The 27014-nt window shown below is 34.2% G+C and overlaps 1 protein-coding gene across 2 annotated transcripts; it reads right to left on the bottom strand.

The window, feature by feature from the left end:
• Positions 1–4617: 4617 nt before the first annotated feature.
• Positions 4618–17854, bottom strand: LOC127119602 (CSC1-like protein At1g69450). Of its 2 annotated transcripts, XM_051049861.1 has the most exons (11): positions 17687–17854; positions 17249–17567; positions 16537–16692; positions 16351–16414; positions 16028–16234; positions 8397–8588; positions 7982–8277; positions 7437–7713; positions 7019–7291; positions 5000–5233; positions 4618–4892 (listed from the first exon to the last, which is right to left on the bottom strand). In XM_051049861.1, exons 2-11 carry the CDS (start codon positions 17527–17529, stop codon positions 4737–4739), a joined length of 2136 nt encoding a protein of 711 aa, XP_050905818.1. In that variant the 5' UTR covers positions 17530–17567; positions 17687–17854; the 3' UTR covers positions 4618–4736. The 2 variants fall into 2 exon arrangements, with proteins under 2 accessions (XP_050905818.1, XP_050905819.1); XM_051049862.1 differs by lacking the exon at positions 17687–17854 and having other exon boundaries at positions 16557–16692; positions 17249–17470.
• Between the last annotated feature and the right edge of the window lie 9160 nt (positions 17855–27014).

The following is a 27014-nucleotide window of genomic DNA, read 5'->3' as shown; positions in this document are numbered from 1 at the left end:
TCAAGGAATCGGTAGGATCAAGAGGTTGATGACTAGACATGAAGGCTTGGAGAAGAATTTGTGTTATTGGAAGGTTCAAGAAACGTATTCAAGTAAAGATTATGTATAAGAGTTTGGCAAGTTTGTTGTATACAAGTCCATATCCGAATTAGGAGATTTATTTTCTCAGTTGTAATTGTGGATTGGTGATTGTATGAACTCTTGGAAATATTTGTCAAATAACAAGGAACTATGCGAGGACGAACACCGAAGCACTATAAATCTCAGTGTCATCTCGCTAATTCTACTCTTGCATTTATATTTGTAATGATTATATGCTAGGTTTTTCTATTCCTTCGTATTATATTATTTTGTTCTTGATAACAATTAATTACGTAAAATATAGGTTTTGTTGGAATTGGACAACTATTCAAGCTAGCATTATGATTGATAAATCTGAAAACTGGTTGAATTTAGGATTTCACATATTGAATCAATTGTGCACACTTCTTGTGACTACACAAGTTGAATCAATTCATATCAAACATTTCATTGTTTATAATCCTGGATATTTGTGAAACGAACTGTTTAGCTTAATCAATAATTAATTGTATAATTTTCATTTTCGCTTCAAACCTTCAGCTCGCCACTTATTTTTGAAAACACTCTGATTTTGAAAAATATGAGTTGTATTTTTTAATTTAGATCTATTAACCCCCCCCCCCCCCCCCCCCCTCTAGACAGTCTTTCTACTTCCACTTTCACACCCAACAACAATAAAACCACTCTTTTTTCTTCTAACTTCTTCATTAAGCATGTTATCTTTAACCCTTGACATTACCGATTTCCCATTCGGAGTCGAATTAGAAAGTATCACAACAAGAACTTCTCAATTATCATGCAAGGAACTAAGTAGTAATAAGGCTTGCAACTCATCATCCAACTTAATATCAGTAACTGCCAACTGATTCACAGTATTGTAAAACACAGTCGTATGATTTGCAACTGAGTCACCATCCTTGTATTTCATATTAGCCAGCTTCCTGATCAAACATGTTTGATTTTGCACGTTCTTGCACTCATACAACTCTTTTAATTTCTTCCATATTTTTCATGCATCAGTTTCAGCTTTAACATGTAGATATTCATTCAAGTCCAACCATTGTCTGGTTATAGCAAATGTCTTCTGATTCATCTTCTCCACAAAATATGGGTATACCAAAATAACACTAAGAGAGGGTAAAGTTACTCTTATGTATTGTATTTGTTGCTCAAACTGATAAAATTTGCTACATTTATCTATCACTCGTGCATTTTCCTCTTCTCTATTTCAGTTGAAACTCTTATTTAGTTGTTTATTTATTGTGATACTTTAGGGATTAAATACCCTTTTAAATACATCTCATATTTGGTTTCACCCAAACAAAGCAATTCACATAAAAACTCTTTTTTTAAATAAATGGTAATATATATATATATATATATATATATATATATATATATATATATATATATATATATATATATATATATATATATATATATATATATATATATATATATATATATATATATATATATATATAATTGATGAGTAATGGAAAAATACAATACTTGGTTATATCATATTTGTATTAACCGCTAGGCTAAGGGCTCTAAAACATTTCTTAAAAAATAGAAGAGAGAAATATTATGCAATGTTTACCTATCAGTTGCAAAGGCTTCAAACGAATTTGATAGAATTCAATGGCTTACTAATAATGCAAGTTATAAGGACTTTCTTGGAGGGAAATAAAGGGAAGTTCAATTAGGGGAGGAGAAAAAAAATGTACAGTAGATTTCCACAAATAAAATCCGTAAGACGAATAATTTAATGGATATTTATGGATAAATTAAATAGATATTTAAATATTTTTTTAATGAATATTTAAATATTTATTTTTAATAAATATGGATGTGGGTTTAATGATATTTATATTTATAGATATTTGTATTCGTTAATAAATTATAAAAATTATTTAAATATTTTTAATTTATTATATTTTATTTTTTTATCTTCTAAAAATATTAATTTTTTCATTTTTATCTTTTTTAAGTTTTTTCTTAAGAAAACTTTTTATAATCCATTCAAATCCTTCATTTTTAAACTTCTTATATACTCTATACTTCATTTCAACAATTTCACCATCCAACTAATTAGTATCATCCTTCTTGTGTTCATTTAGTGCTCCCTTCCTACTTTTCTATCGTCCGCTCTTGCTCTTTCACCATAACTCACAATTACAATATTTTTTTTATATTGATTAAAAAAAATGTATAGATATTATGATTGGATGTTATTATGTTTTGTTAAAAAAGAAGAAAATTAATATATAAAATTTTGTTGTTAAATCGAGAGTCAATTATATGGATGTCACGATAATAATTTTTTGTATGCTCAAAAAAAAGCTTAAATATTATTTTTCAAAAAATAATTTTATGAAAAAAATATTATTCATAGATATCTATAAATATTTGTGGATACCTTAAAATTCTTGAATTACCCGCATAATAGATATCATACTTGTCCAACTGTACAGACACGAATATCATTCTATATGTCCCCATAAATATCCATTTACATCCTTAAGTGCAACATTTTCTAGACAAGGCCTTGCACATGGGACTAAAATACTTCCTTTTTTCACTCGATGTCTAAACTAAGCCATAGATTGAGGCATGAGCATGATTATTTGAAAGAGGACTCAGAAATTGAAAATAATGTGATGAACTACTACAAAAGTTATTTAACACTAATAACAATTGTATTCAATTTGACTTAGTGGAAAAGTTGCTACCACACTTCATCACCCAAATAGACAATGTTTTACCCATTGCCATTGCCATTGCCAGAACCTGATGAAAATAAAACATTTGTTTTTCAAATGGATGGCAACTCTGCACCTAGGCCAGATGACTAAGGTGGTTGCCTTTACCAAAACTAATAGGATATATTATGGGATGATGCCATAGCCTTAGTTACATAATTCTTTAAACAAAATTTAATCATACCCAATCTTAACTCTATCAATATTATGAAAAAATAGTCTCAGGGCACCACAAAATGCAAAGTATTTGGAGAAGTTATTTCAAGTATCAGACTTAGACAAGTTACATGAATATGTTGTTTCAATATAATTTATGAAAACTTTGATTACCTTGCAGTGTCAATATTTAAGGGTAAGCCAAGAGTTCAACATTTACGGCCAATAACACAAAGGGTCATAGTCAAATTTGGAATAGCATGAACATTGATCTATGGTCCTATAAATAATACCTTATAAAATTAAATACATGCACCTGCTCTCCCAGCAAAATCTATAATATCTATAATATCCATCTGTAAGAAATATAATGCATAATCACAACTGGAACATTTTTATCATGTTGCAAGTTTATGCACCTGAAATTGCAAATGATGTCCTAGAAATGCAGTTGTCCTATATATGGAGAAAAATAAAATAATATGGTGTGACCCAAACAATGGAGTTTTAAATTTTAAAAATGCCTATGATTGTTTCATATTTCGTCTCCCAAATACTTAGTAGCCTTGTCAATTAGGTTCGAAGATATATACAGTTAGTTTCTTGATGTTCATTATGTCAAAATCATATCGAAGATATGGATCATTTTTTTCTTTAATGCTCATTAACTTAAGAACTTTAAAATTTGATGGAAAGAATAATCTTCATGAAATTTAAAAGAACATGCATAAACAATATTTTTTATCATTATAGAGGGTGAAGTATGCAAATTAAACAACTTCTTCTAACTTTAATTATTTTAACTATTTGAAAAACTTAATATCTAAGAAATATCATTAGACTCGAAGTAGATACTATAATGATTCAGATAAAGTAATCACATTAAAAAGTTAATGTTTCTTTTCTCATATCTTTCAAAAGATATACATACTCTCTATTGAAATTTACAATAATTAAAGCATTTAGTATTTAAGGATACCAAAAATTCTTTAAATAAGTTGGATTAGGACATAAAAATTAACAACACTAATTTTACTTATGATTTGAATCATCATCAATGAATTAATTTTGAGTTGTAATAATTTTAGTTTTTTTTAGTTGGTTTTGGCGCATAACTCCCGTTAGCTTTCTTTTAAAAAGAAAAAAAAAACTATTGTGGTTCTCATCTTCCAAATAACTGTTTTAATTAGAAAATATTTGTAATGAAACAGCCAAAATCTTAAACCAAACAGTTCTCTATTATTGTAGAGCAAACATCAAATACTATGCTTGGAAAGACATCTGATCAGATTTTAAGTATCAAGATGTGTATATTTAGATAAGAACAAAGTATTTTCAGATTGGCATCAAAGTGATTGAGAGCTCAATTTTGTTTTTACTTGTCACCCTCTTTATTCATTGCTCATGACATGTTTGAATTCATTGCAAATAATTCTGTTTGGAAAAGGAGTTTTGGGAACCATAAACTCACCTAGTAATTTTTGTCGGATAACAAATTTCTTTCAATGAGGGACAATTGTACAAACATCAATGTCAATAATTGATGGGAAAAATATTCAGTGGTTGTCATAAGTTTCACTAGCTGTCTTATTTTAGTCCTCTTTATTCTTGCAAATTAGTAGTAGAAAAAAAAGTTTATTAAAACTTTTCTATTTTCACACATAGGGATACAACAATATACAAGCATCTTTAGTATTTTATTGATCTCAAAAAATAGCCAAAAGTGTTTCAGCATTAAGCTGAAGATATAAGGGGACTGCTAAGACTATCAGTGTTTGATGAGTATTGAACTGGAACCAAAGCAGGATCTTTATAAGCATTTATCAAATTGTTGTAAAACTCGGCCATTGTAGGATCATTCAGGTCTTCCCTGTCCTTCTTTATCAAACTCTGAAAAACAAACCCGATTTGTATCAATAGATAAGGTCAAATAAATCAATTTGAATATACTGTTTAACATTCAGGTTATATAGTTGATTTCGGGATTTGACATGTACCTCTGCGGAGTATCCAACAAATATTGGTAGGAATCGTTTGCGGCAGTACTCGTTAAATAAGAGAGTGAGGACCGGTAGAGGAAGCGTCATGGTAGATGCCATAGAGAGTTTTTTTAATGCAAAGATTCCAACTGCAATGATCTGCATGAGTACTAGAGAGAATATCATTGAGTTGTGCACAGTAGGCCAAAATTTTCCTGCAGTTTCATACCTTGGTACATATACATTCATAAACTGCATAATACATAGGCAGGGCATCAGTTCAGCTCATATCAAAAGTACATGAAGTCTCTCTCATTTGCATGGATAAAATTACTGCCATATGATACTTCATTAAAGTTTGGAATTTCCACAAGGCAATCAAGATTTATTACTTTTTGCACTTTGTTTGTCCTAGACACAACGATGGTGGTCCCTGAAAAATATTGCATTTAACACAAAGTTTCGATCTTGGACATCTCACATTTATCTTGAATCAAATCTACATTCAGTTTTTGAGGGAAAATGGGGTCCTCTACCTTTTGTTATCACACAACAACCCCAAATTATGCATCTTTAGTATTCATTTTATACTATACTCTAACACCATTATTCTAGTGCTGAATATTATAGTTCAAGGTTGTCCTTTTTATCAGATAAACATCCAAATTTTATTTGTCAAATTTTTTATTGACCCGGATTTATTATAAATGTCATTCATTTCATTAACAATGAATAACTGATCCAAGACATCAAATTGCAACTTGTTTAGGCCTTTCCTCTTCATTTTTATTAATTTAGGTACTTCATTATCAAATTTTTCTTCACTCACACATGAGTCGTGATTTAGTTTCAATAACTAGTATCCTGCGATCTATGGAGAGCATGCTTAAAACACCTTACAAGTTACAACCATTCCCTTAGTACATGAATCATATCTCATGTGATTTGTAATTCTTCAAATTTGAATGGGCCTAACTCAAGTAACTCAACCCTACAAATTTGACTTGTAAGGTGAGGGATGTCTCCTGCCAACAAACACATTTGCAGGTCCTATTTCATCAAAAATAGGACTCATAACACACCCTCCACGCCTAAAAACTGGACATGTGAAGCATAACTCAAGTGGCCCAACGAATCTAGGATAGGCTACAATACCATCATAAAATTTAGATTGGCCTAATTCAAACCCTACAAAACCAACTTGTAAGGTGAGGGAGGGTTATCTGTCACTTATAAACACATTTTCAAGTTATATTTCATCCGGTGTGAAATCCTTAATAGTAACTAAGAAAGAGTTTCGTTCACACTAAGCCAAACCACATTGCTGGCTTTTTGTGAAACCATCAAGATGATCTCTAGTTTCCTAGATGATCATATAATTTTCCATTATTTGGCAAGCATCTCCGAAATCACTGCTTAAGATATTTAAAACATAACTTATCCATAAATACTTTGCCAGACTTAAAAGACCTAATTTCATATTAACTTTTGGAAATGACTTACCATTTATCACCACTAAGATACCCCTCAAAACATTTTCCAAACATCTTAGTTCCATTATTTGTTTAAAAATATTCTTAAGCTACATCCTGCAGCTCTTCCCAAGTTTAGGAAGTCCTGGTTAAAGAAATCCAATTACCTAAAATATTAATCAGCGTTACGATTTTATTCCTTTGTCCCTTTCTATAAGCACCTTTTCAAATTACTAGCTACATTTATTGCTTTTTTTTCATATAAACTTCCAACTAATACCACTAAATGTCTTGGAATATGAGGAGTCAAGATTAACTATATACTCCTACATACAAAATAATATTTCAGGTGCATCAATACAGAAGTTTAAACCAATAGTTGGAAGCTCATAAATGATTCTATATCTTGAACACTTTCTACATCAGAAACACATGGTTAAGGATTTCCAACATAACTCTCCCTTCTCTTTATTGGCAGAATCAATATTGGCATAAAATAAGCTCATCAAAATCACAGACCCTTCAAGAAATAAATAGATATAAAAAAAAACAAATAAATGCTTACCTGGTTTCTGTAAATGACGTATGCAAGACAAAAGTAGGCCAAGACGAACGGTAAAATTAGTGGAGCTTGGAAAAAATATGTAATGCCAAGAAGTCCAAAGAAAAGGACCCTTGGAATATCTTTGTGGTATGGCATATATGGAAGTTCAAATTCATCATCTGGAGTTGTGAATAGCCTCGTTATCAAATTAAGAATATAAGGAATTATACGGAAGAGTTCTGATGACACACTTGTCCATCCTGACGTGACAACATAAGTAATAAAGAACGATGCCTACAATCAAACACAATTTAAATGCATCAAAAAGATAGAAATGGAAAAAATATATATATTATTATTAATTGGAATGTGGATTTTACTTGAGTTGTTAGAATGATCGGATTATTTGTGTTTACAATGGAAAGGAACATTATGTAACCTGTGCTGGAACCACAACTGCTAACGTCCCAGGAATGACCTTAGGATCAAGGATGGTAGACATCATAGATAGAATTGACCCAGAAAATGCGGTTGCAAAAAAAACATTCCATATTGTGAACCACAACACTTTAGTAGTTGCACTCCTCTCTATATCACTATGTGAGATGTATCCTTGAATAGTGGAAAGGAACTCCATGGCAGGCGGCACCAGTAGCAGAAACAACTGAAGAATTAGACTGGGAAGATATCCAGTAATTATCTGGCTGACAAATTTTCTGTAAGCATATTCACATAAGTGTCAGATATCCAGTAATTATCAGTTATTTCTTGCTGGAACTAACAGATATTCCAATTCACATAATGAACTTAACATACAATCATTGAAATATAAAACCTACAATCACCAACTTGTCACCTAATCAATGATTGACCTAATTCTCATGCAACTCTAAAAGTTTTTCTTATTGCGAATAAACTTCCAATCTAGAGAGAGGAGACATGAATTAACAAATATCATCAAATAAACAAACCAAGTTAACTTACATGGTTAGAAGACTTGTCAAAAAGGGCAACAGAGCTTTCAATTGACTCAAGTTGGTAAGCCCTTGTACGAATACTACAGGTACAAGGAATAAAATAGTGAAAACAATAGATACAAGTACAACCACCAACTTAGAAATCCATCTTCGTATGAACGATTCAGAGAAGAAAGGCCAGTAAACATCACGAGGTTCTGGTGCCAACTCAGTAATCCACTGTGTTGGATTGACTGATTGCTGTAGATGGAAAGTAGCTTCAGCAGCAAAACGAGTCCTGAAGAATACAAACGCAGCTCGAGCCTACTGTATATTAGTAGCATGCACTTCATGGCAAAAGAGACATGGAAAATTCAAATAGTTAAAAGAAGGCCAGTATACTAATAAAATGTTTCTTTTATAATTCAAAGATTACCACATACTTCTCCTGCCAGCGAAGCCTCTGACTGCTTTAATCTTAAATTCTCCTCGATTTCCTCTAACTTCTTTTCGTAACGCTCTATGTGATTACTTCTTTTGCCAAAAAGTCGAGAAAGGGCTCCATGCCTGATCTTTCTCTTAGTGGGATCTGGTCGTAATTGTGCAACCCTTTTATACATATTGTTTGCATCATTCTAGATTGAGGAATTCAAAAGATAGGGAAATGAGCTGGATAATTCTTCAAATTAACATAAATAGTATACCAAAGCACTTAAACTTGATCAACATAGCAACTATCTTATACATATCACTGAAATGATGATTGAACTCAAATAGATGTTAAAGTTATTATATGTTGCTTGAGTAGCGGATAGACTTTGATTATTATAATTGTCTCAAGGAATTTTCATTTAAGAACAAAATTTTCCATGAAATATCACAATCACACTTCATACCCTCTTCAAAAGGCAATCCTTAAACAAACATTAACAACACGATGGTGCTTTTCCCTGTTTGGATAATCAGCTTAATTAAACGTTTATCATATAAGTATATCTATGTATAAGCTATTTCTGTAACAAAAAATAAAATAAAGCTAAATTGTTTTCATAAGCTATCCTAGAGAGCTTATGAAAAGCAACTTATGGACATGTCATAAGTAAGCACTCCCAAACAATCTCAGAGGTGCTTATGCCAGTAGATAAGCTCAAATAAATCAATCCAACCTGACTCTAAATATCAGAATTGATTGAGAAGGAAAAACAAAAAATATTAACATTAGGTGGGAAGCAAATAGCTAGATGTTTTACAGCAATTCAGATCAATTAGTCTCTGCTTATTAAATCTAAGTTGTGTACAGTCAAAAGAACTATAAATGAAAATACTGCATATTGATCAAGAAGGTGTGAACAAATATAGTCATCCTCACTTTCTCGAAACTTAGATGGTGTAGACTTAATCTTGTATGTTGTGTCAAAGCAAAATTCAAAACTTACAATACCAAAAACATTTTAGCATCTGAAAAATCATGAAATTTTATCCTAGAAACACAAAAAAGGCACTTAATATCTCAATCGAAAACTTTTTACCTTACTAAACACATAAGGCTAAGAGAATGACTGATGCAGGAAATACAAGCTAATATAAGCTGAAGTTTAAAGATAAGACTTCAAAACTTGTGTACGGTTAATTGTACAGTTTTATAAACTCAATTTAGAGGTACTTCAGTAATATCATATTTCCTGGTCATGGGTGGAAATCAAACATTAATTATGTTATAATATCGGTGAAACAGGATGAGTTAAATGTACAATCTGGTTCCTGAAGAAGGAAACTAGTTGCTGAATCCTAAAGAATCCATATGCCATGCCAAATAAGTCCTCAAATGTGTTAGCTACATCACAAATCCATCCTTCGGTTTTCATAGACTCATCCTTTCATCAACTGTTGTCATTGAGGTGTTAAGGAATAGCTGGTGTGGCTCATAAACTGCACACATTAAATGCCACATAACTTGCCTACAATGTGTTTCATTTTTTCCTACTTGATGGAACAATAACTTCCCCAAAATGGATGGACAAATTTATAAAGAAGCTGACACATTTTGGGACTGATATTTGCACATGGACGGGCACTTTCAGGGACCAAAACAACAAAATTTGTCACTTCTTGAGAAAACAGTGTACATTAGATCAGTAGATACTACCTTTGTCCTTAAATATAAGTCATCTTTAGGAAAAGCATTGTCCCTGAATATAAACTATATCTCAAATTATCAGAATCATTTATGATTTCCAAGTATATACCTTATTAATATTACTTCTTAACAGATGAAAAGTCAAAATTGGCCACATCTATGTACAAAGAGTAATTTAGTAATATTCATACACAAAGTATACACATTAATTACACTACCAACTTTTCTTAATATATGTGAAAAAAATTCAAAAGAACTTGTAAAAGGGACAAAGGTAGTGGTAATTTTCTTATTTCTTCCTGAGAAATACCACAGATTTTGTTGGATGGCAAAACTGTCTTTTCATTTGAAGTATGGTATTTAAATATCTCCAACCAAGCCCCACTCAGTGGTCATTGACACACTGCAACTTGGATCCTCAAACATAAAGGAGAGCCATGCAAGAACCTTCTTTATGAAGACAAAGTCCATAACCAAGCCATTGATTTCTCAAATTCAGATTGGGCCATTTTCCCACAAGATATGCATTCTAGTTCAGGTTACTATATTCTAAATGGTGGTGTTGAATATGGCTTGTAGTCACAGAAAAGGTGAGAGCTGTGACAGAAGATAACGAGTTTTGTAAACTTCTGTTTTTCATTAGAGTACATGTTTGGTCTTTATACAGACTCAGAAACTTTAGCTATTCTAGGAAACATAATAATTAGTAAATACTATTAATTTGGCCACTGTCTCTTGACCTTCCAAATCTCTCCATTAACTTATTAATAAAACCTATTAACTATGACATTAAAGTTTATTCAACAAAACTCCTCTGTAAACTTAAATGTTTCTTCTATTCATCATGCCTATCAATTTCTTGCCTCTGTCGAAGATTTCTTTTGATAGTGGTTTTGTGAAAATGTCTGCTGCTTGGTCCTTACTTGCTACATGCTTCAATTCGACATTTCCTTCCTTCACGTGTTCTCGAATGAAGTGGAAGCGAACGTCAATGTGTTTGCTCCTTTCATGGTTTACTGGATTCTTTGCTAACTCAATTGCTGACCTGTTGTCAACTTGTATTATTGTTGCACCTTTCTGTTCTAGCTCCATTTTACTCATCAATCTTCTGAGCCATATTGCATGACAAACGCACCAGGATGCTGCTACATATTCTGCTTCACATGTCGAAAGTGTTACTATTGGCTGCTTTTTAGAAAGCCAAGTGAATACAGTATTTCCCATGAAGAACACATATCCAGAGGTGCTTTTTCGATCGTCTATGTCTCCGCACCAATCACTGTCAGAGTAACCAACCAATTTGTATTTGTCTGAATTCGAGTAAAACATCCCAAGTGACACTGTTCCTTGGATGTACCTCAGAATTCGCTTCAATGCTTTCCAATGTGTGTAAACTGGCTCCTCCATGAATCGACTTATAATGTCTACACTCAATGAGATATCTGGTCTTGTACATGTGAGATAGCGAAGACTTCCTACCAAACTTCGATATTTTCTTGCTTCGACACGTTCTCCTCCATCAAATTTCGACAACTTTGTTCCTGGTTCCATTGGCGTCGAAGCCGGATTACAGCTTTCCATCTTATATCTTTTCAAGATTTCTTTTGCATATTTTTCTTGTGAGATGAAGATTCCTGTTTCTTGTCGAACTTCCAGACCAAGAAAGAATCTCATCAGGCCTAAATCTGTCATCTCGAATTCACGTGTCATTGTGCTTTTGAATTCTTCTATCATCTGATCATTACTGCCCAGAAAAATAAGATCATCAACATAGAGAGCAACAAGTAATACATTCCTTCCATTTTTCTTCACATAGAGGGCATGTTCGTACGGACATTGCTCGAACCCGTTCTCCTTGAAGTATGTGTCGATACGTGTGTTCCATGCCCGCGGTGCTTGCTTCAGCCCATATAGCGCTTTCTTCAATTTCAGTACCTTCTTCTCTTCTCCAGCTTTCATGTACCCGAGTGGTTGTTCAACATAGACTTCTTCTTCGAGTACACCATTCAGAAAAGCTGTTTTGACATCCATTTGAAATATTGGCCATTTGAATTGAGCAGCTTGAGATATGAGTAATCGAATTGTCTCCATTCTTGCAACAGGTGCAAATACTTCGTCATAATCAACTCCTGCTTTCTGTTTGTATCCCTTCGCAACAAGTCACGCTTTGTATCGTTTTATTTCTCCTTGAGCGTTCATCTTTTTCTTGAATACCCACTTTACACCAATGGGTTGACTACCTTTTGGCAATTCAACTAGTTCCCAAGTGTTGTTGTGGATAATCGCCCTCATCTCTTCGTCCATGGCACTTTTCCACTTCTTGTCTCGTACTGCTTCTTCAAAATTGATGTTTTCAGCATCTGCCAAGAGACATACAAGGTGCACTTCACTTGTCGAATCATACAGATCTTGCAAACTTCGCATTCTGGGTTGTGTAGGTTCATCTTCATTGTCAGAATCTTCAAGTTTTGTTGAAATGTTTGGTGGTACAGCGACAGATAATTCTTCAACTTCGACAACAGCTTCTGTCGAACTGTTCCAGTCCCACTTACTTGCTTCGTTTATTCGAACGTCTCTACTCACTATCACCTTCTTTCTTATGGGATCAAATAGCTTATACCCTTTTGTTTTCTCATCATACCCAATGAGTATGTATTTCTGACTTTTGTCTTCAAGTTTCGTTCTTCGTTGATCTGGTACGTGTGCATAAGCCACACTTCCAAATACTTTGAGATGAGAAACTGTTGGCTTCTGTCCGCTCCACGCTTCTTGTGGTGTTTGATCTTCTAACTTCGAATGTGGACATCGATTCTGAACAAAAATGGCACATTTTACAGCTTCTGCCCAAAATTCCTTTGGCATGTTCTTGCTTTTAAGCATTGAACGAACCATGTCAAGGACTGTTCGATTCTTCCTTTCAGCCACCCCATTTTGTTGAGGTGAGTATGCTGCAGTTAGAAATCTCCTTATACCCTGCTCTTCACAATACTTCATAAAGGTTGTCGAAGTATACTCACCACCTCTATCTGATCGAACTGCTTTAATGTGTCTGTCGGTTTCCTTCTCCACCATTACTTTGAACCTTTTGAACACCTCGAATGCTTCAGACTTTTCTTTCAAGAAATAAACCCATGTCTTCCGTGAGTAATCGTCGATAAAGGAAATAAAGTATCTTTTGCTACTGAAAGATTCTGGCGTGATTGGCCCACATATGTCGGTGTGAATCAATTCAAGGATATGCTTAGCTTGATATTCTGCCTTCTTTTGAAATGAAGTTCTTGTTTGTTTGCTAAGCACACATTCTTCAGAGAACTTTCCTTCATAATCCATATCTGGTAGTCCATGCACCATGTTCTTTTTCGCCAACCTTTTTGAACCAGCGTGATGTAGATGACCAAAGCATAGATGCCATAGTGACGCTTTGTCTTCGACATTTACTTGTAAACATTTTTCTCGAACGTTTATCAGATTCAGTTTGTACATTCGATTTCTCTCCATTTCGACACGAGCAATCAGATGTCCCAGCTTGTCCTTCAAATGCAATATCCGTTCTTTCATAAGTATCGAATAACCTTTTTCTGTAAGTTGTCCCAAACTCAAGATGTTGGTTTTAAGATTTGGTACATAATAAACATCTTGAATTGATCCAATCAACTCATCCTTCTGCAAGTAACGGATCGTTCCCTTGCCTTCGACCTTCTCTTTCGATGCATCTCCGAAAGACACATTTCCATCTTCAATCTTTCTCATTTCTTTAAACAAGTGTTTGTGACCACACATATGGTTACTTGCTCCTGAGTCAAGATACCAAACATTGTCATTTGAGTTGATCTCACTTTGAACCATCAAGAGAAAACCTTCATTTGCTTCAGCTTCCAAAGTTAGATTGGTTGTTTCTTCTACCTTCTTTTCGATTTGACAATCTTTTGCAAGATGTCCCACTTTATCACAGTTATAGCATTTGAATGAGTTACAATCCTTCGCATAATGACCATACTTGCCACACTTGTAGCATTCAAAGTTGGAATGGTTCGACCTACCACCTCTTTGACCACGTCCTCTGCCACGCCAATTTTGCTGGCTCGACTGTCCTCTCTCGAAGTTGCTGCCTCTACCACTTCGACCACTGTCACGTCCTCCACGACCACGTCCTCTTCCTCGAAAATTTTGAGAAAAGAGTACCTTTTCGTCTTTGATTTGCTCCTTGGTTTGATTTGCGTCCTCTACTCCTTCTTCCTTCTTTTTCATCTTACGTTGTTCGTGTGCTTCGACGGAACCAGCGAGCTCTTCGACTGAGAGTGTCGAAAGATCCTTCGACTCTTCTATTGCACACACAATATTCTCAAATTTATCTGTTAAAGATCTCAAAATCTTTTCAACAACTCGTGCATCAGTTACTGTTTCGCCATTTCTGGTGAGTTGGTTCACCACCTTTTGTACACGCGTGATGTAGTCAGATACATTTTCTGACTCCTTCATTTGCATCCTCTCCAATTCGCCACGAAGTGTTTGGAGTCGAACTTGCTTTACTCGATCTGCTCCGTTGAACACTTTCTCTAGCGTGTCCCACGCTTCTTTCGACGTAGTCGAACCGGCAATCTTTTCGAAGCCCGATTCATCAACAGCCCTAAACAGCATGTATAGTGCCGTTTTATCCTTCGATGGCGTCTCTTTCAACGCCTTGTTTTGAGCTGTCGTATATCCCTCAATATCTGTTGGTTCTTCAAACCCATCTTTGGTCACCTCCCACGCGTCTAGAGATCCGAGAAGAGCTTTCATTTGGATACTCCAGTTTTCGTAATTTAACTTCGCTAGCCGTGGCAACGGCATTTGATTCATCATGTTTGCCATTAGCTCTGATGCCAATTTGACAGAAGATAACGAGTTTTGTAAACTTCTGTTTTTCATTAGAGTACATGTTTGGTCTTTATACAGACTCAGAAACTTTAGTTATTCTAGGAAACATAATAATTAATAAATACTATTAATTTGGCCACTGTCTCTTGACCTTCCAAATCTCTCCATTAACTTATTAATAAAACCTATTAACTATGACATTAAAGTTTATTCAACAAGCTGTACGTTTCAGAGTTATTTTTTAATTATGAACCATAGTATTATATACACTACTTCTAACATTGAAACCCTAATTCATTCAAATAATATGACGGAATTATAGCTGCCCTATAGTCGTAGAGTAGGTACACTTTTCCGAACTGCGGAAACAAACATTGTGTCCATTGTTTGCGATTTCCGTTTCTATTTTCTCTTTCGTTTCTAGTTGTTGTTCTAAAAGGTGGTAACTTAGTATCTTGTTGTATAAGTACAAAAAGAAAAATATAGAGAAGGGGAACCAGAAGAAGATCAAAAGAGAAAATACTTTGCTCGAATGTGTAAACAAAATGGGCCTTATGTATCCTTCATTCTATTAGAGAAAATGGAGTATTATGAACTCACCTAGTTGAAACATCTATAGTACAGTCTTATAATATTGTAGTACTGGCTTATTCACAACCAACGTTTGTAACCTATAATATTGTAGTACTAGCTTATTCACAACCAACGTTTGTAACCTATAATATTGTAGTACGATGATAATAGCTTATTCACAACCAACGTTTGTAGCTTATATTCTACATGTTCGGATAAAAGTAACATCAGTTCAAAGTGTAGTCAGTTCCATGGTTAAGATGAAAAAGGAGATTCATATTATTTTTTTGGAATTCACTTGAATCTCCAATTCGACAACTTTGTTAACTAAAAATGACATATCTGTGATTAGGTTTTGAAATTAAAAACATAAATATGTGAAACAATACATAAATCCACAAAATTATGCTGCCTTAGAAGACCAAAAGTAGTTTCCAAGAAAATGTAAAATATAGACGAGAAAATCGACTATCAAGAAAGTAAATTAAAATTCAACATAATCCTTACCAGGAGACTTTGAATTTTGTTTGTACGACGAACAACCACATGTGAAAGATAAGAAGAAGGGTAAAGTTCTTTAAAGAAGCTGTCAACGCTGTCACTGATACTGCCAGAAGAAGCGGGAATGCTGTTAACTAAAACGGTGAACTGATGAGGCTGTGGTTTGGATGAATAAAAGTAAGAAATTCTTCTAGAAGATATGTGTTTATACTCCTGAAGAAGTTACAAAAAAGTTTCATAATTAAGTCTAATGTAAAAGGCATAAAATATGGGGATGGATGAAATAGTTGGGCAAAATGTTCACATAAGCTAAGAGCATATGTTCTTACATAAAAAAGTAGAAAGCATATGAATCCAGTGACAACATATACAGCACAGAAGTGTACCCATAGCCTGAAAAGGAAATAAAAAAGGATAACAATTTCATTGGGATTATGATTCCATAATAAGCCGAAAACAAAAGATTCCCAAAGCACGGTTCAATTTGAACAATAAAATCTTGAGGTAATATTCACCAGTTAGATCCGCTGTTTACATTTGATATAGTGAACACATCCAAGGAGCTATTGGTAAAGTTAGAACCATCAAAATCTTGTAGCTGATTTCCCCAGCAGTTGACTGGAAGAAGCAAAAAGATCCCAATAACCCCAGCAAAAGTAAATATTTTCACACTGCATCCAAAAACATAACTTATAAGAACTCAATCTAAATAAGAGAATCCTAAACAACTTAATTACCCCTTTTTATGTTTTAAAACAAGTGCATATTGAAATGGACCATGCACAAATTAGAAAACCATGAAAGTCATGGTAGTATGGTTGTAAATTGATGCTATGTTCGCGATTACACTTACACTTACACTGCAAATCTAGACAACGACGACAACAACAACAACCAAACCTTATCCCACAAAGTGCGGTCACCTACATGGATCAACTTTTGGCATAATATTCTATCTAGGACCATGCTCTTATCCATATCGTTAATCTCTATATCATTCTTAATAACTTCTCTTATAGTCTTTCTAGATCTTTCTCTTCCTCTAGTTGTTTGACTTCTCTCCATCTGATATACTCTCCTCACCACAAAATCTACAGATTTTATCTCTACTTGCGAACCTAGACATTGCAACAAAAGTGGCCCATCCAACCGCAATTGAGGTTGTAATACCGTTGTGTACGCAATTTAAAACTACTATCCCCTAGAAGGTGAGAAAGATATATATACCTGAACGTTATGATACGCATAAAGACTAAACCATCTAATCCCGCTAACGAATACAGCTCCTCCTCGGAGAGATTCCAAGCTTTAGCAACCCAACCTGGAGAAGGTATAAGCCTTTCCAAATTGAAATGACTTCTCCTCTTAGAAATCCCCTCAACCAACAATCTAGGCAAATAAACTTCATAATTGCTCGGTTGTTTCCTCAATACAGAATACAGTGTCAAAAACAAAACACACAAAGCTGTGTTGATCCCGACAGATGTCAAAAGAGCTGACACAATCATATTCCCAAGGAAATCTCAGAAAGTCTCTCTCAGAGGAACTGCATCAAACACAAGCAGTGCAAGAAAACACAAGCAGTGCAAGAAAACACAATCAAATATTCTTCTTCAATATGCAACCAATTGAATCAATGAAGAAAACCTAGATTGAGAAACTTACAAAGTATGAAAAAACTTCCACAGTGTGATTGTTGCATTTACTCAAAACCTAAATTTGAACACAGTTGAAGAGTTTTTGCTATGTTGAGTAGCTTTGACAAAGAAGAGAAGAATAAAGAGAAAACTTGAATGTGTTGTATCTACGTGGGACAAAACAGAATCGTAACACGTAGTTATAATGATAAATAATTATTTATATAAAAATAATAATTCTATTTTTAAAAAATAAAGATATTAATTTTTTAACAATATGAAATGATTCTAAAATAACAACCAAACAAAAATCAAACGACTAACGGAGGGAATATAAAGTTTGATGGCGATGGAGATAAACTAATTATTATCATATTATGTTTTAAATTTCATGTCGGCACTCTTTTTTATTTTTGTTTTTCGTCTAGTTTTTATTATTTATTTTATTTATTGAAGAATATGGATTTCAAGATTTATTTTCTATTTTTTTGGGATTTGGAGTAGAAAGGCAGTGAACGCTCAACCAATAACTTCCATGTGGAATCCTTGACCGTTAGTTGCTGCACCAACCGACGTCAAGATTTTTATTTTGTCCAGACAATTTCTTTTTAATAAAAACTAAATTTAATATGTAAAAAAATTAAAGTCCTTAGAAAAATAATTTAGAATAATTTATCTCCATTTTATATTACGGTGAAAAATTAGGTTCGGGGTGAGTAATTTGTTATTTTCTATTACGGATTTTTTTTTAAATAAAGTATAGTTATAAATTTGAGTTGTGAATTTCAATTAATTTTTATATTAATTTGAATTATTCTATTTATTAAATATAAAAATATTAAAAGATGAATAATAAATATATTATATTTTAAAAAATTAATTATATATATATATATATATATATATATATATATATATATATATATATATATATATATATATATATATATATATATATATATATATATAAAATTATGATTAAGAATTCTCAGAAGCTTTATAATATATTATAATATATTGTAGGGTTTAGAGTTAACTCACGTAGAGGATGAAAAGCTTTATGTATGTAGTTTTTGTGTGAATGTCTGATTGTCCCTTCTCAAACTCAGGGTTGAGATATTTATAATCGTGTTGGGTATGGATCCTAGGTCTCCAAGAAAATAGTAATCATCGTCAATCGAGAGAATGTGGGAGTGGATAGTCAATCCCCAACTATTCAAGAGAGTGTGGTTAACGTCGTCGCAGATTATGGACACGTCAATTCCCAATTTTCCCATGATGGACGAGTCATTCAAAAAACATATGACATATTTAATAAAGAGGCGACATATTTAGTAAACATGTGGTCGGTCTGGTAAGCATATGATCAATGGGCTTTATGGAAGAGGTGATGTAAGACTCGTTTCCCCTGTCGCCTCTCAGGGGGCTATATCAATACACATTCCCTCAACTACGAGGATTTGAAAAGGGCAAAGTGATTTAGTCTTATTATTCTATTCTTATATGGATGAGTTCATCAAGTATGAGGTGAGTCCCTCATGCATAAGGCGGGCCCTCATATATGGGCGATTGTGAGATACATCTCTAGGTGACATTGATGTAACCCCTACGTTAGTTGAGGAAAATCCCCAAACGTCAGTTGAAAGAAGAAAGCATGCGAGATATCTAATGTTATCAATGATGATCTAACCTTGGGACGCCAATTTGGCTTTAATTCATCGCATGTGTTAGAAACGTGTAGAGTCTTTCATGTCTAATGAGAAATCTAGAAGACCATTGATCACCCCTAGTTATCACCTCTATTAAAGAGATTCAGCCTTAACTCTTTCACCTTTTCGTACACTTCTTTTTTGAAGCTTTCGAAAACCTTATTTGTCCTTTCTAACAGCTCTACATCCAATCAAGATCGAGCCCTTCCTTTTTACAAGTGCAGGTTCAAGATTCTTCCTTTCTCTCTTCCCTTTATGGTGATAATTAGGGATTTAGACGAGAATGACAACTTGATAAATTCCCCAACTCGTGATGAACGCATAGCCTTATGGGACCACTGTTATAGAAATGTAAGGTGTCCCTACATGGCGATTAACGGCAAGTTAGTGGAACTAGGCGTGTTTGGCAGTAGCGAGAGTTCCATCAATTATGATAGTGATAACAAAGCTGGTAGTGATAGTGGTTCCTTTTTCCCTTATGTTTTTTCAAGAAACAAGAAGATAATGGTCATCGCTGACACTAAGCCCGAGGATGTCAGGAAAATTGAATCTCGTTACACCATTGACAAATAAATAGCTTCCTTCCGACGGGAGGTTTACTTCTCCTCTTCAAAAGACGAGGAAGAAGTCATCCTAAATGTGTGTTCCTCGGCGGAGAAGACCAATATGGTTGCTTTGGACGATTCTCTTACTCCCTCATTTTATTTCTACCTTTCCATCGTTCGTGAAATTGGAGTTCTCTCCCCCTTCGAGGAAGAGGTTCTGAAGGTGCTCAGTGTTTCCCCATCCCAAATCACGCCTAATGGCTGGACTTTAGTACGGGCGTTCAAATTTATATGTCGGAGGTTGGAGGCGCACCTAACCACATGAATGTTCTTCTCCTTCTATGGCACCAAAGTAGAAATTCCCCGTGGTTGGGTAATCATAGGCGCCTTGCTTGAGAGAGCTTTGCTCCAACCATCACAAGGGTTGGAAAGAAAATTTTATGAGGGTGAGGGGGTGAGAAATCTCCCTAACTATTAATATTAGGGCAGATGGCACCCCTCGTTTCCTATTGTCCTGGATGACCAATGCAGTGGCATTCACAGGATACAGCTTCGACCATATCACTACTGAATAGGTAGAGGTGGCCCAACTTTTGTATGGGTTTGAGGTCATGAATTCTCGCACCACAATTACCTTGGATCATGGGGTGATAAGTCAATGGATAAATACCCAAGTTTTGATGATAATGTCCCCTATTTTGGATTTTCATGTGTTCGTATAACTCACGTTAGTCATTCATCTTATTGCAGAAAAGATGTCCAAAATTGCCCTGAAGGAGAGAAATGAGTGTCTATCCAAGAGTAGAGTTGAACGTTCAGGATTAGTTAATCCTCATAGTCATTTGGACGGCTTGCACATTAGGAATGTTAAGCGACAAATTGAAGGTAAGGGGCCTCTTGAGTATCAAACCCATATGTGTGGAGTCGACTCCTCCCCTGGCCATATGGGTGTGGTGGTTTAAGTCAATGTTGCAAAGGGGGAAGGAACCCATACATCTTCCACGAGAATGGACTCTCCAACTCAGTCCTCTATGTGGAACGATATGGACTTAGATGCCATCAAGCTTACTAGTGCTAACCTTCCCTTTCCTAAGGACTTCAAGGTGATTTCCTTTGGATTAGGTTTTAAGAGATAAACATTTGTTTGATCAGCTAGTGTATAAGATTTGTTTATGTATTATTTTCTTAAATTAACATTGCATGTTTATTTAGTTGCTCTTTTATGCATTATTGTTTATGTGTTGATGAGCGCATATGTTGAACCTAGGATTGTACGGATTACTGAACCTAACCTTATACGCCTGGTCTAGAATAATTTTTTGTCTTGGTAATTTATTTAGGGATAAACAATTATAAGTTGTGACCTATGAATTAGTGTTCTGGTTTTTTCAAATTTAACTTCGAATTGGCCTAAGGAATTAGTGAGTTGTCTTACAAGTTAGCGAGTTATAGACCAAGGGATTAGGTCTAACAATTACCTTAAATCATCGTAGTCATGCAAGATTAATCGAAATAAAATTAATGTAGTCATCGGTAGCGATACTTAGGGAATTCAAATAAAATATGATCGCTTGTTAATCTGATATTTTCTATTACTTGTTTACTTTTCCTATTAACTCAAACCAATTGAGCACCCTCAATTTTACCTTTCAAAACACATTTAGACTGCTTTGTTAGAATGCAATCATCCCATGTGGAAACAAATAATTTTTATTACTTGAAACACATTTTTAGTACACTTGCTAGAAATCCATCAAGTTTTTGGCGACGTTGTTAGGGATTGTTGAATTATTTCAACAAAGCAATTTAGGTGTTTCAAAAGTTTGATTTTATTTTTATTTTTATTTGTTAGTTTGATTCATTTTAAAATTAATTGTTTTTAATTTTTTTATTCTATTATATTTTAAATTTTGATTCTTATTTTACTTTTTACTTGGTGCAGTGCTACTAAGGTATTCTCTGATTGTGTATGTGAGGTACATGATCGACGTTATTACCATTGGATTTAGAGATCGAAAAGACAACTAGAGAAAACATGAAAGCATTTAGAGAAGCACGGGCATCATAGGAAAAAAATGGAAGAATCATCAGATCACGTAAGTGAGCAAGAAGAAGTCATGGCAGTTCCACCACCAAGAAGGACCATGGGTGACTATTGCATGAGAAAAGATTCAGGGTAGATGTCATTGGGGTTCCAACCAGCGAATCACGTTGCTTCTGAAATTAAGAATATTGTGCTTGCGGGTTTGAGAGACAACCCATTTGATGGAAGTGCAACAACACAAGTTTGAATCCAATTCATGGTAATTCTCAAGTTCCACAAATTCCATAGGTTCCTCAATGCAACAACCAAGGAAACCTTCCCCATTAGAAAAACTATGGCTCAATTTATGAAGATGACTTAAAGTAACTTTGAGACATTGAGTAAGAATCATGAAGCATCCATCAAGAATTTGGAGACACAAATTGGTCAATTATCAAGACAAATAGCATCACAAACAGGTGGGGGTTTCAACGGGAATACCGTAGTTAACCTAAAAAATGAGAGTTGTAAAGCTATAGAGTTGAGAAATAGGGTTTTACCTTCGATTCCTAACACAAGTGGGAAGGGATAAAAGGTGGGTGAAAATGAGGAGAAAAGGAAAAATGAGGAAGGAGTGGAAAAAGAGAGTAGTTTAATAGTTGAGGAAGAGGTTGAAAAAGAAGAAGAAAAAGTTAGAGGGAGAAAAAAAGTGAGAATGTGAATGAAAAACCTGTGAGGGGGGATACACTTGACAAACTCATTGATAGAAACTCACTTTTGAAGAGAACAAAGAATTAAATCTTGAATGAAACTAATCCCGAACTACAATATTGTGTTAAGCCTCATTGCCTTATTTTGAAAAAGAAACCCAAGAAATAGATGGAAGTGGGGAAATTCAAAAAGTTTATGGAAATGTTTACCAAGTTCCAAGTTAGCATCACATTATGTGAAACATTAGAACAAATATGGGTGTACTCAAAATTCATGAAAGATTTACTCACAGGTAAGTGTAAGCCGAAGTATGATGAGAAGATAACTTTAACTGAAGAAGCTTGGTAAATTGAAAGATCCATGGTGATTCACTATTCCTTGTACCATTGGAAAATTGAACATTGGGAATGCACTTTATTATTTAGGGGAAAACATCAATCTCATGCCTCTATCTATTATGAAGAAGCTTGATTGTGGGGAACCGAGGCCTACTCATATGACTTTGACTTTAGAAGACAGATTTATCACTATATGTATGAGGTTATAGGAGATGCCTTAGTCCAAGTCGATGATTTACTATTCCATGTAGATTTTTTTTATATTAGATATAGTTGAAGACACAGACATTGTTATTACTTGGAATACCTATTCTGTCTACAACTAGAGCTTTGATCGATGTTGAAATGAGGCAACTTATATTACATTTCAACAATGAAACAAAGTGTTTATTATTTTTGAAGCTATGCAACATAAAAGTGAAAATCCTCAATGCTATAGGGCAGATGTAGTTGATCACACACTTGAAGAAACTTCTCAAGTCATATATTCATTATCAGATTTAGAAAGGGTCATTGTAAATTCCATTGAGAAAGTCAAAGAAAATCAAGATCAAGCAATGGAAGAATGTGCTTCAGTGTATATTTATCAAACCAATAGATTAAATCAGAAATAATGAAAATTCTAGAAAATGACAATTGTACGAATACTCTCATAAGAAGGAAAAGTAAACAATGGAATATTTGGCTCGAACCTTACTAGTTGAAGTATCTAGAGACCGAGTACAAGGTAGTTAGTTGTTCCTTTATTCCTCAACTCCAATCTGCAAGGAACTTTCCTGATGATCACCTTTGTTTTTAATGATGCTTATGGTTCATCTATTCACTGATAAAATTGCAACTTTGTAGATCTGAAAGAAACAGCAGCAACAAACTTGTTTATTAAAGACGGACATATATTTATTAGTACAAAGGGGGAACCAAGTATTGTAGCTAATACTCTAGATTGACTTGTTGGACTTAAAAGGAAATCACAAAAATTAATACAAATTCAGAAAACTCCAAATTAACATGTCATTGGAGCGGAAAAAGTCTTTCATGTCTTGCATGGTGTTGTTGAAGTCTTGGTTCTGTTTGGTCCACTCTGCCATCGTCTGATTGATGATGATTCCTGTGAGGAGCGACTTCGCTTTGGACCCATTCCTTGAAACAACAACAACAACACTAGAAAGTGCAAAGAGATTAAAAAAAGGATTAGAGAGAGTTTTTAGTCTCTCTTTCTTCTTTCAATTCCTTTCTCAAGCCTTTGTCCTACTGCTCCTAAATGTGACATGCTACAAAACAAAAACAATTAATTGAAATAAACTAAAATTTAGATTTTGCAAATTAAATAAAAACTTATCTTATGGGTTACCTCCCATTAAGCGCTTCTTTAAGGTCCTAAGTTTGACCTTTCAATTTTTGTGTTAGAGCGGCATATATGACATGAAAAACACATCATCCTTATTCTTCCTTTTGTTTGGTAGGAATTCCATCACTTTTAGGAATTGAATATTTTTCTTCCATATTTTCTTCAGTTTGATAGTATCGAACAAGGCATAAATCTCATCCAATACTTCTTCTATTTCTCCTCTTTTATCAGCTTTGTGGATATCTACGTCTAAACAAATTAATTAGCATTGAAGTTTCATCCAAACCGAGATAATCTTCATCTTGCATTCTGGATTTATTCCAACATATCTTTTTCACCTCTGTTTCTTCTCACTACGCCAAATAAGGGAAAAGAGGACGCTTTTTTTGGCCTATAACAGCGCTTTAAAGCGCCCTCTAATCTGGCGCTGGCATAGGTAAAGACAGCGCTTTTTTTCCTGGTGAAAGCGCTCTCTAAAGTGGCTCTTTAAGCCCTTTAAGGGCCACTTTAGAGGGCGCTTTTTAAAGAAAGCGCCCTTTAAAGTGGAAACTTTTAAGGGTTTAGAGGGCGCTTTTACTGGAAAGCGCCCTCTAAAGTGGAAACTTTTAAGGGTTTAGAGGGCGCTTTTACTGGAAAGCACCCTCTAAAGTGGAAATTTAAAGGGTTTAGAGGGCGCTTATTTTGGAAAGCGCCCTCTAAAGTGGGTGGTTATTTAAATTTTTTTTTTTAAAAAGCGCTATATTTTTTTATTTATTTTAGACAACCTGTATATTGAAGCAGTACACCTAAAACTGTATAATTTGAAGCCCTTTTTCACACATTGCATTCAACAAGCCTTATATACAACAATCCATACATATACAACAATCCACTGATATATAATCGTTTAACTTCTAAAGATTCTAAATATACAACCAATTCATAACTTAAAAAGAAATAAAACTAAGTAGCAAAAGCATCTCTGAGATGTATGTTTTTTTTGCTAGCCGCAGTCTTCTTAGCAACAACCTCTTTTTGTTCAATATCAATAGCATGAACCTAAAATATCATAAAATTAGTTAGGTGAAGTATAAGATCAAGAATTAACATTTTCTATGCATAAATATCATATAATTGTGTTTATACCTTTTTTTTATGCAACTGACTCGATTTGCTGTAATAAAAGCCATTTTACCTGTAATAAAGAAAACAATTAAAATCATTTGACCTGTACCTTTTTCACTAAGTTCTCTTTCTTTTCTTGGTTGGAATATGTTCTACATGTCTCTTAACAACACGGACGGTTGGATTGATCCAAATACCCTCATTATGATCATTTCTAATATATGAATCATTTGATATAATATTCTCATCTTGATCATTTCTGGTAAACGATTCAATCTCAACATCAATATCACCTTGATCTCCAGTGTTTTCATCAATTACTTTGTTGGAAAAAAGAACTATAGACCATTTCGTACTTTTCGGATCATTGACATAGAACACTTGTCTAGCTTGAGAGGCTAGAATAAAAGACTCATCTTTGTATCCCACCCTATTAAGATCCACTTGCAAAAATCCTGACTTATCCATTCGAATGCCGTTATTATTTTCAACCCACTTGCAACCAAATATAGGAATCTGAAACTTCTCATAATCAAACACCCAAATGCGCTCGATAACACCAAAATACGACAGATTTGCAAATTTGGGGTTTAAGTCCTTCACACTTGATATGTACATTGCTTCAGCTACCACGGTGACACCACTATTCTGCATAGTACTTTTATCATCTTGTTCTTTGGTATAAAATGTGTATCCATTAATCGCGTATGCGCTATAAGAAAAAACATGGAAACTTGGACCATATGCTAAGCATCTCAACCTTTCTGTTATTGAAGCGGGATCTGAATAATACTTTGAATAAATATGATCCTTAAACCAAGGTATAAAACATCGATTGTGCTCTCGTACTATCCAATTTTCATTTCTATTGGGATTTAAACCTCGGAGAACATCCTTGTGAATTTCAACATACGGCTCAACCTCATTCTCATTGTGCAGAACATACAAATGCACTTGATCCCGTTCGACCCTTGATACTGCCACGATTTTATTTCCAATTAGATTTTTTCCTTCTTTCTTTTCGACAAGCTGAGACTTGGGGAGTCCGATTGACTGAACATTAGACAAATATTCAGTACAAAACTCAATCGCTTCTTCAACAATGTATCTTTCAACCATACAACCTTCTGGTCGACTTCGGTTCTTCACGTACCCTTTTAATATTTTCATATAACGTTCAACAGGGTACATCCATCTCATATAAGCTGGTCCACACAATTGTGTCTCTTTCACAAGATGAACAACTAGATGTACCATTATGTCAAAAAATGATGGAGGAAAAAACATTTCAAGCTCACACAAAGTAATAACGATTTCTTTTTGCAACATTGGTAAGATCGCATGATCGATCACCTTACTGCAAATTGACTTGAAGAAAGAACACAACTTAGTTATAGAACTTCTTACTTTTTCTGGAAGAATAGAACGTATACCTATTGGGAGAAAATGTTCCATTATAACATGGCAATCATGGGTCTTTAAACTCTTTAACTTGAGGTCTTTCATAGACACAAGTCTTCTAATATCTGAAGAGTACCCTTCTGGAACTTTAACTTCACTTAGAAACTTACACAATGT

This window comes from Lathyrus oleraceus, chromosome 2 (genome assembly GCF_024323335.1).
Source record: "Lathyrus oleraceus cultivar Zhongwan6 chromosome 2, CAAS_Psat_ZW6_1.0, whole genome shotgun sequence".
Taxonomy (NCBI): Eukaryota; Viridiplantae; Streptophyta; class Magnoliopsida; order Fabales; family Fabaceae; genus Lathyrus; species Lathyrus oleraceus.
The sequence above is the reverse complement of the archived record's forward strand: the minus strand, read 5'-3'. Positions and strand labels throughout refer to the sequence as shown.

Excerpts from the sequence above, each read along its gene's own strand:
- LOC127119602 (XM_051049861.1), bottom strand. The coding sequence starts at position 17,529 with ATGATTGTGTCAGCTCTTTTGACATCTGTCGGGATCAACACAGCTTTG. Across the intron at positions 16,693-17,248 it reads ATGCGTATCATAACGTTCAG|TGTGAAAATATTTACTTTTG; the intron begins GTATATATATCT and ends TTTTGGATGCAG. Across the intron at positions 7,714-7,981 it reads TTGACAAGTCTTCTAACCAT|AAAATTTGTCAGCCAGATAA; the intron begins GTAAGTTAACTT and ends ATATGCTTACAG.